Source organism: Scyliorhinus canicula, chromosome 23 (genome assembly GCF_902713615.1).
Source record: "Scyliorhinus canicula chromosome 23, sScyCan1.1, whole genome shotgun sequence".
Taxonomy (NCBI): domain Eukaryota; kingdom Metazoa; phylum Chordata; class Chondrichthyes; order Carcharhiniformes; family Scyliorhinidae; genus Scyliorhinus; species Scyliorhinus canicula.
Window position 1 is genome coordinate 9,370,658 of NC_052168.1, and position 10,424 is coordinate 9,381,081.

The following is a 10,424-nucleotide window of genomic DNA, read 5'->3' on the forward strand; positions in this document are numbered from 1 at the left end:
ACGTGCTTGTTAGGTGAATTGGACATTCTGAATTCTCCCTCTGTGTACCCGAACAGGCGCCGGAGTGTGGCGACTAGGGGATTCTCACAGTAACTTCACTGCAGTGTTAATGTCAGCCTACTTGTGACAATAGTAAAGATTATTATTATTAATACAGGCTTTATGCCGCAAAAGAATATGGGGAGGAGGGGGGAGTGCAAATAAATGCAACGTTCACTTAACCCCACTCGGTGCCAAACCCAATGCGCCCCCCCCTGAAACCTCTCTCTCTCCCCCAGTGGAAAAGATGATGTAAAGGAGAAGATGTTTAGAAAAAACATCCACTGCGGATCTTGATTTTGCAACAGGCAGAATAACTTGAAAAAGTTTAAGAATAACTTAAAAATGCATTTTAAAAACCTGCAACTAAAGTCTTAAATTGCATTGCACCCCCCCCCCCCCCCCCATTTACATAAATTAGAATTAATGAAATATGTACACAATTCTCGTTATGCTTTTCAAAAGTGGAATTCAGAATCAATTGCAATTAATTTGCATTAGCAAGGACTATTCCCAAATAAGGTCACCCCCCCCCCCAAAAAAAAAGCTTAAACAGACACTTTAATTGAAGGATTATTGGTTTTTTAAGTTTTGCAAATTGTTCCTCAACATGGGGAGGGGGGTGGGATTCCTGTGGGACCCCTAGATTCACTCACGTGGCTTCTTGAGTTCAGGCATGTTCGAGTCTCGATCCTCCTGCGCTCCCACAACGCGACCACCACCCAAGCAGCTCTCCGGGAGATAAGACGGACAGAAGTGTGCGAGAGAGAAGCTCAGCCGATCGCAGTGACAGTCCCCCCTCCCCGGGGAGGGGCTGTGACTCCCACAAGTGCCAGAGACACAGTGGGGGCTTGGACAGACAGAGAGAGAGAGAGAAGGAGGGATAAGGGGAAGAGTGTTAGACAGGGAGAATGATAGGGAGAGGGTGACAGATGGAGGGATGGAGAAAGAGAGCAATAGACAAAATGAAGATGCCCCGGAGCCAAATTGCCCATCACCTTCCTAACTGAACACACCTTGCCATTTTAGCATTCTGGAACTATTTTGTCAATGGTGTGCTGTGACAAATTACATTGTGCAGCTATTGCCTTACTAAAGACAGCTAATGATTATTTCTCAACTTCTAAAATACATAGAACATACAGTGCAGAAGGAGGCCATTCAGCCCGTCGAGTCTGCACTGACCCACTTAGACCCTCCCTTCCACCCTGTCCCCATACCCCAATTGCCCCTCCTAACCTTTTGGACACTAAGGGCAATTTAGCCCGGCCAATCCACCTAACCTGCACATCTTTGGACTGTGGGAGGAAACCAGAGCGCCCGGAGGAAACCCACGCAGACACGGGGAGAACGTGCGGACTCCGCACAGACAGTGACCCAGCGGGGAATCGAACCTGGGACCCTGGCGCTGTGAAGCCACAGTGCTAGCCACCTTGCTGCCCATAAATTTAGATTACCCAATTATTTTTTTTCCAATTAAGGGACAATTTAGCATGGCCAATCCACCTGACCTGCACATCTTTGGGTTGTGGGGGTGAAACCCACGCAGACACGGGGAGAATGTGCAAACTCCACACGGACAGTGAACCAGGGCCAGGATTCGAACCCAGGTCCTTAGCGCCGTAGTCCCAGTGCTAACCACTGCGCCACATGCCACCCTTAGGGTAGAAATGGACATAGCTGGAACAGTTGCAGTGGGGATTTTGTAACGAGTTGTACCTCTGCTGAAGTAGGACGCAGAATAAACTTGCTGAAGGTAAAAGGCAAGCTGCTGTATAATTCCTGTATCACACAGTAACATTTAATATTAACACTTTCTGCCTCACACACCCCTGGGAGCGACTTCACCCCATTGCTGTGGATCTGGAGTCACATGTAGGCCAGACCAGGTAAGGACGGCAGATTTCCTTCCCTAAAAGACATTGGTGAACCCGGTGGGTTTTTACGTCAATGGACAATCATCATTAGCCTTTTAGTTCCTCATTTCCATTGGATTATATTTCTGCCGTGGTGGGATTGGAACCTGGGCCCCTCGAGGATTACCCTGGGTCTCTGGAATACTAGTCTGATTGACAACACCACCACTCCTCCTAGTTCCTCCTCGATCCTGTGTCCCCATGTTTAAATCTAAACCCAGTGCTACCGCATTCCTCAAATCCCATAACTAAACAAAAACCCGTCTTCCGCAGAGGAGTCCTGTCCGACTGGGAACGCCAAATCCATTTCCCTCTCCACAGACCCTGCCGAACCCGCTGAGTTTATCCGCCATTTTCTGTTTTCATTTCAGATTTCCGGCATCTGCGGTATTTTGATTTCAGTTAAAAAATATATCTATGGGCGGCACGGTGGCACAGTGGTTAGCATTGCTGTCTACGGCGCTGAGGACCTGGGTTCGAATCCCGGCTCTGTGTCACTGTCCGTGTGGAGTTTGCACATTCTCCCCGTGTCTTCGTGGGTTTCGCCCCCACAACCCAAAAATGTGCAGAGTAGGTGGACTGGCCACACTAAATTGCCCCTTAATTGGAAAAAATAATTGGGTAATCTAAATTAAAAAAAATATATATATATATCTATCAATCTCAGTTTATCACATTTTCAATCGACCCCCAATCTCAACAGTTTACGGAGGGAGAAAGTTCCAGATTTCTTCTACCCTTTGTGAAAAGAGGCCTCTGCGGACTTGCTTCATCTGACCGGATCTAATTTTAAGGATATTATCTCCCCCCCCACTCCCCCCATCCCAAAATGAAATAGTTTCTATCATGGAGCAATGCTAAATTGTCCCTTAATGTCCAAAAGGTTAGGTGGGGTTCCGAGGCTTTGGGCCTAGGTAGGGTGTTCCTTCAGAGGGTTGGTGCAGACCTGATGGGCCAAATGGCCTCCTTCTGCGCTGGAGGGGTTCTATGTCCGAGGTAGGTTCTTTACTCGGAGAGTGGTGAGGGTGTGGGATGGACTGCCTGCTGTGATAGTGGAGTCGGACACTTTAGGAACTTTCAAGCGGTTATTGGATAGGCACATGGAGCACACCAGAATGACAGGGCGTGGGATAGCTTGATCTTGGTTTGGGGCAAGGCTCGGCACAACATCGAGGGCCGAAGGGCCTGTTCTGTGCTGTACTGTTCTATGTTCTATGAGTCTGTCTCTATAAAATGCCCAAAGGACCTTAAACACCTCAGATCGATTGCTCCTAATCGTCCCTGTACTTAAACGTCTCGAGTTTTTGTTTATAAATGTTTTTATTGGGTTTTGTACAAGTTATAGATACCTTGCAAAACAAAGCACATCGGCTCTCGGAAATCTAACTAAGGTGGAGGGGGGCACCTAATGCTTTTCACATTGTTTATTGCCTGGGCATTGGCCATAGCTCGTTTCTCCTTCCCGGCTTCCTCCGCGTTCTCTTGGCGTGCTGTGGTTGCTGCCACTGTTGTCTTCCCCCCCCCCCCCCCCCCCCATTTTTGTTCTCTTATCTGTTCCCCCTTCAAGCTCCCCTTTTTTTGTTTTCCCCCCTCCCCCCCTTTCCACCCCCCTTCCCCCCCTTCTTTTCCTGGCTATTTGTCCCTGGCTACTTATTTATTTATGTGTTGCCCAGGTCTCGGAACAGTCGGGTGAATGGCTCCCTTGTTTTGCGGAAGCCCTGTTCCGACACCACGGATGGCGAAGTCGATTTTCTCCATTTGGAGAAATTCCGACGGGAAAGCCTCGTCTTTTAGTTCCAATATCGCACTGGTCAATCGACGCTACACTCCCTCCGTGATCAATATGTCCTTCCTGGGTTGTGATGCGCTGGGGGCTGGCGTTCCGAATCCGGGGGGCGCGAGGTTCAGCCCACGTCGAGGGACAGGGCACTTTGGCCCTACGCGGTTAACTGGTCCGGACACACCATCCGCCCTGACCGACCATGTGAAAAAGAGAGGGACGGCGCCACCCACTGGCCAGGAGAGTAAAGTTACTGCCCTCTCTCAGTACTTAAAAAAATTTTTTTAGAGTACCCAATTCATTTTTTCCAATTAAGGGGCAATTTAGCGTGGCCAATCCACCTACCCTGCACATCTTTGGGTTGTGGGGGTGAAACACACGCAAACACGGGGCGAATGTGCAAACCCCACACGGACAGTGACCCAGAGCCGGGATCAAACCTAGGACCTTGGCACCGTGAGGGAGCAATGCTAACCGCTGCGCCACCGTGCTGCACCGTCCCCTCTCAATCCTAAGTGTTCATTGCAATTCTTGCTGTGTTAATAGCTGGAATGCCACAATTCTTTAAGATTTATCCAATTAAGGGCGGTTTAGCGTGGCCAATCTGCCTACCCTGCACATCTTTTTGGGTTGTGGGGGTGAGACCCACGCAGCCACGGGGGGGGGGGGAAGGTGCAAACTCCACACGGACAGTGACCCAGGGCCACACAGCCACCTCTGGGAGGCTACAATGAGCTACAATGCCCAGAGTTAGGGGACTGCCTGACCATTTCTCAATACTCCAGCTGTAAAGCACGTGTGTGCGTGTGCGGAAGCGTACGTGTTGATGTACCATCAATTGGACGCGAGGCACGATGAAGGTCCAAACTTAGGCTTTAATCAGCTAGATGTCAGCCCGGTGGTCGACTACAGAGAAAGGCCAACCGCCGGGAACTCTGGGTACTTATACCCCGCTTCGGAGGCGGGATCTACTTGCCTCACTACCAATTGGTGAGCAGTCACATGACTAGTCCCAGCCAATCAGACGAGAGGTACATGACCAGCCAGAGCCAATGGGAAACCAGTGCTCTGCACCAATGGCAGAGCTCCCATTCATACCACCACACGTGTTTTGTGTGTGGCAGCTTGTGTGTTTGTGTGTGTGTGTGCATGCGTATGTGGTGTGTGTGCGCTTGTGCCTGTGCGATTGCATCCATGTGTGTGTGTATGCCTGCAGGTTTGTGCACGTTTCTGCATGTATATCTGCGTGGGTATGGATCAGCATGTGTGTGTACACGTGTACAGCGGATTGTTTAGATGTCTGGTAGGGTGACCAGGAACTATACACCCTCACATGGGGATATCATCACAGTCAGAGATTCTGCAACGTTCGGGAGGGGGTGGGGGTTGGGGAAAGTGGCTGGGGGGGGGGGGGGGGGGGGGGATCTGGATAACAAAGCTGGCTGTTGAATCACCATGGCATCGGGGCTGCTGATGCGGAGGAAAGGAGTTGGAAGTTTTACTGAGGCAAGTGGACTCAGGGTCGAAATACTGGATGTGTGGGCAGTGGACAGGCCTTGCTGATCGGGACTGTCTGGTACGAAGCCGGATGTCTGGCCATCCCAGCCTGAGTGCCTGTCTGTGCCTGTGTGTGCCTGCATGCTCACATGAGGATGCAGAAGCCTTTTATGTGTGTGGAAGCTGGTGTGGGAGGGGGTTAGTATGTTTGTGTATGTGCGCATGTGAGAGTGCAGAAGCCTTTGTGCGTGTGTGTGGAAGCCTGTATGTGTAGGCCTGTGAGTGTGAGAGTGAGTATGTGAGTGTGTGTGTAAGTGTGTGTGTAAGTGTGAGTGTAAGCGTGTGTGTGCGTGTGTGAGTGAGTGTAAGCGTGTGTGTGAGTGAGTGTGTGAGTGAGTGAGAGAGTGAGTGTAAGCGTGTGTGTGTGTGAGTGAGTGAGTGTGAGAGAGTGAGTGTAAGCGTGTGTGTGAGTGAGTGAGTGTAAACGTGTGTGTGTGTGTCTATGAGTGAGTGTGTGTGAGTGAGTGTAAGTGTGTGTGTGTGAGTGAGTGTAAGCGTGTGTGTGAGTAAGTGAGTGTGTGGATTCGGGCCAGTCTGCAGTGCTCCCTGTAGTCGAATAGCTTCCTAATACTCCTTGTCCAAGTCTCACATGTGAAGTACGGCCACCACCACCTCGGGGAGTATCGACTGAAAGAGAGGAGGTGGGAAGATTGAAAATAAGATTTTCTCGTTGAATCATTTCGATTTTTGGGAGCTGTCTATTCTCTACGTGTCAGACGGTTCGAACAGGACGAAGGTGCACGATCTAGATCGCCTGTTCCACGGGACCAATGGAGTTCTCTCGAAGTACTGGCCAATATTCTGCCCTCAACAGACTCCGCCAAAGTCACCATCTGGGCATTCACCACATCTGTGGCATCTTCCTGTGCACAGCGTGGTCGCCGGAATAACAACACAGCGCATTTCACAGTAATTCATTTTCATCCATAAACTCATATCTTTCTAACACAGCAGGGTAGGATAAATTGCATTCAGAAAAAATGTTGACAGCATGAACCACACACAAGGATCCTGGTGGAACATTAACCCCCCCGCCCCACCCCCACCCTCCCACCCCAATGTAAAGAGGTTATTCACCGTTGTCCCTCCACCAATTCATATTCCCCAATGCCAAGACCTGGACAATATTGCCCCCTACTGGCTATCAACCAACTGCAATCAGCTCTGCTTGAGCAGAGTCCAGCGGAGGAATTCTCCGTTCCCGAGATTTCTACAACAGGGAAGCTAGCGCCGCACCTGGACCGATTCAGCGACCGTTGAGGGGCTCGCACCGGCGCCACGGGGAACAGAACACGAGCGACTCCAATGGAAAACGGTGTCTGATTCGCCAGATTCGTGATTGGCACTCCGGACACGTGAACCGTGACGTCGGGAATTCGCCCCAGCGGAGGCGGAGAATCGCGGAGGCCCCGGAAAATACCGGGTCAGGCCCGCTAATTACATGGCACCACCGTTTACTGTACGCGCGGAGTCGAACGCATTGACGCCGCTGTCCAGCCGGCGGAGAATTGCAATTTGGCGTGAACACAACGCCCGCCACGATTTCGGCGCCAAAAAAACGATCTCCGCCCAACCGCGTGTCCCGATTCCAGTGTCGGCCGACGGATAATCCCGCCCCCTATTTGTCAGAATCTCTTCCGAAATAGTTTCCCGGGAGCGGAGATTTAGCTTCAGCAAAATCTGCTTCTGTGAGGAAACCGAGATATTTGCTTCGAGCCTCCAACTATTACTGATTGAACCAAATAAACTAAATTAAATGAACTGAGGGACAATATAAAAAAGGGGCAGTTCCTTAAAGGTACACTGCCTTAAACAAAAACAAATCACAAACTAAATTTAAAACTGAAATGCGATTAAAAAGGAACAGCATCACTGGGATTTGAACTGAGGCTCTCCCGTTTACTAAGCAGGTGTCTTAGCACCGTTTACATTGAGTCTCCAGCCCGGGTTGGGGGGGGGGGGGGGGGGGGGGTGTGTGAGCTGTATTCTGGACATGAACGCACTTATGGTGAGGATAAAAGAATATTCTGTCCAGGAACTTCCCTGAATAGGTACAGATCCATCGACCACAACCCCTTCAATCTCACTGCAGCATCCCATGCCCACCACAACACTCCATTAATTGTAGAAGATGTGTGTGAACGTTGCGGTAGGGGGGTTGGTGGGGGGGGGGAGCGCGCAAACCACGTTCATATGTTTTGGTCCTGACCAAAGCTGGAGGATTACTGGAAGGAGGTGTTTCGGATTAATCTCTAAAGTGGTGCACGTGAAACTGGACCCGGGCCCTCGGGAGGCCATATTCGGGGTGTTGGTCCAGCCGGGGTTGGAAACGGACGGGGAGGCAGATGTTGTAGCCTTCGCCTCGTTGATCGCCCGAAGGCGGATCCTGTTAGGGAGGAGATCAACCTCTCCACCCTGTGCCCTGGCGTGGCGGGGGGACCTGCTGGAATTCTTAACGCTTGAAAAGGTCAAATTTGAACTGAGGGGAAGGATGGAGGGGTTCGACAATTCGTGGGCGTTATTCATTATGCACTTTCGAGAATTGGAACACATCGAACATTAGTTGGGGGTTGGTTGGGAGGGTTGGAAGGAGGGGGGCTGTGTGTGTTAATGGTGACTATGGGTGATTCCTGATTCCTCTTTGTCATTTGTTGATGTTAACATGCGGGCTAATGTTTGGGGTTTGGTGGGAGGATGCGATCGTTGTTATTGATATGGGGATTGACATTACATTCGTTACTGATTATTGTTGGGTGTAAATTTGCGAGAAAATGTGAAAAAGGAGAATAAAAAAATATTTATAAAAAAACACTATGAATTAACCTTCAATTCCACCACTATCCACCCCCCAACTCCAATCCCTCCATAACCACGAGAATGGTTCCAATGATGAGGAAGTTTAGTTATGAGCAGAGATGGGATAAGTTGTTATCCTTGGAGAAGAGAAGGTTGAGGAGGGGATTTGATCGAGGCGTTCACAATCAGGAGGGGGTCGGGACAGGGAGCAACTGTTCCCGTTGGTGGAAGGATCGGGAACGAAAGGGACACAGCTTTAAGGTATTTGGGAAAAAAAGAAGGAACAGAGATACGAGGGTAAACCTGCCCAGGCAGCGAGTGGTGAGGGTCTGGGGTGCGCTGCCTGGGTGTGTGGGGGATGTGGTGAATGTGATTCACACTATATATAGATGCCAATATCACTCCATGTATATATGTTCTTTATCTACCCGTTGGAAGATCAATGCTGTATATAGTTGCCAATATAACTCCGTGTATATATGTTCACTATCCACCATTGTAAGTGCAGTTGCACTATCCGACCACCAGGGGGAGTCGCTCTGGGAGTACGCGAGAGTTTGTACTGGGCTCCTCCCTTGGCTCCACCCAGGATTTCTCCCCCTGGGACCGATGTATGAAGATCAGTGCCTTAGAGCCAGCCTGCCAGTTCATCTGAAGTTCAACGACGAATAGGCTGGCTCTGTTGTAAGTGTATTAAAGCCTCTGTTCAGATCCAACTACACTGGTTCGCTGAATTGATTGTTCCATCAGGGGAGGCAGGTTCGATCGAGGCTTTCCAGAGGGAATCAGATTATCTGAAGAACGTGCAAGGTTACAGGGGAGGGTCTGGCACTTGGTGACTTGCGCATTCGGAGAGCGGGCCCAAACATGATGGGCCAAAAGGCCTCCTTCTGCGCCAATAAACTCCCTTATCCTACTATAATAGTTATTAGTGTCACAAGTAAGTTTACATTAACACCTCAATGAAAATCTCCTAGTCGCCACACTCCGGCGCCTGTTTGGGTACACTGAGGGAGAATTCAGAATGCCCAAATCACCGAACAAGCACGTCTTTCGGGACTTGTGGGAGGAAACCGGGGCACCCGGAGGAAACCCACGCAGACACGGGGAGAACTGTGCAGATTCCGCATAGACAGTGACCCAGCGGGGCATCGAACCCGGGGCCTTGGCGCTGTGAAGCAACAATGCTAACCACTGCGCTATCAACCCCCAATAAACATCCCAATCCCATTATTAACCCCCTCCACCCCAATAAATATTTAACCCCATCACAACCCACAGCTGTACCTATACTGCCATTACCCCTCCACACTTAGCGGAATCAACCTATTGTCTACGCCCCATGTTAGGCTGTTACTCTCAGTCTCTGGGTGCCCGGGTAACCCATGATCCAACTCCATTTCCCTTCGAGAGACACTTTTCCTGCTGATTTGGGGTCTCACCCCCAACTTCCTCATGTCCAAACCCATGACTCTTGGTTCTGGAGCCCTGTCACCATGACAATTGAAGTTTCGACCCCCTTTGCAATCCTGCACACCCAGCCTCAGCAATCTGCCCAGCCGGCTGCATTTATAAAACCCGAATCCAGGGGTTGGGGGAGAAGAGGGGAGATGAACGGCTTCATGGCTTATGGACGTCGCTGGGCTGGGCCAGCATTTATTGGCCGTCCCTAATTGCCATTGAACTGAGGGACTCGTTCGGCCACTTCGGAGGGGCAGTTGAGAGTCAACCACGCAGCTGTGGGTCTGGGGTCACTTGTCGGCCAAACAGGGTCAGGGCGGCAGATTTCCTTTCCTGAGGGCGGCGCAGTGGTTAGCACCGCTAACTCACGGCGCCAAGGACCCAGGTTCGATCCTGGCCCTGGATCACTGTCCGTGTGGAGTTTGCACATTCTCCCCGTGGGTCTCACCCCCACAACCCAAAGATGTGCAGGGTAGGTGGATTGGCCACGCTGAATTGCCCCTTAATTGGAAAAAAAGAATTGGGTACTCTAAATTGATTTAAATATAATAATAATCTTTATTGTCACAAGTAGGCTTACATTAACACTGCAATGAAGTTACAGTGAAAAGCCCCTAGTCGCCACACTCCGACGCCTGTTCGGGTACACAGAGGGAGAATTCGGAATGTCCAATTTATCTAACAGCACGTCTTTCGGGACTTGTGGGAGGAAACCCACGCAGACACGGGAGAGAACGTGCAGACTCCGCACAGACAGTGACCCAAGCCGGGAATTGAACCCGGGACCCTGGCGCTGTGAAGCAACCACAGTGCTAACCACCGTGCTACCGTGCAAAAAGATTTCCTTCCCTGAAGCGACGTTAGTGAGCCAGATA

The 10,424-nt window shown here is 50.4% G+C and overlaps 1 protein-coding gene across 2 annotated transcripts in view; it reads right to left on the reverse strand.

Annotated features, from left to right (window-relative positions):
• Window positions 1-870, reverse strand: part of mybpc2a (myosin binding protein Ca) — an 80,449-nt gene extending 79,579 nt beyond the window's left edge. The window contains exon 1 of one of the 2 annotated variants that reach the window (XM_038783510.1): window positions 696-870. In XM_038783510.1, the coding sequence (XP_038639438.1) occupies window positions 696-717 (22 nt within the window). In that variant the 5' untranslated portion in view covers window positions 718-870. The remainder of the gene's footprint in view (window positions 1-695) is intronic. The other variant, XM_038783511.1, reaches the window with a different exon arrangement.
• Window positions 871-10,424: the final 9,554 nt, after the last annotated feature.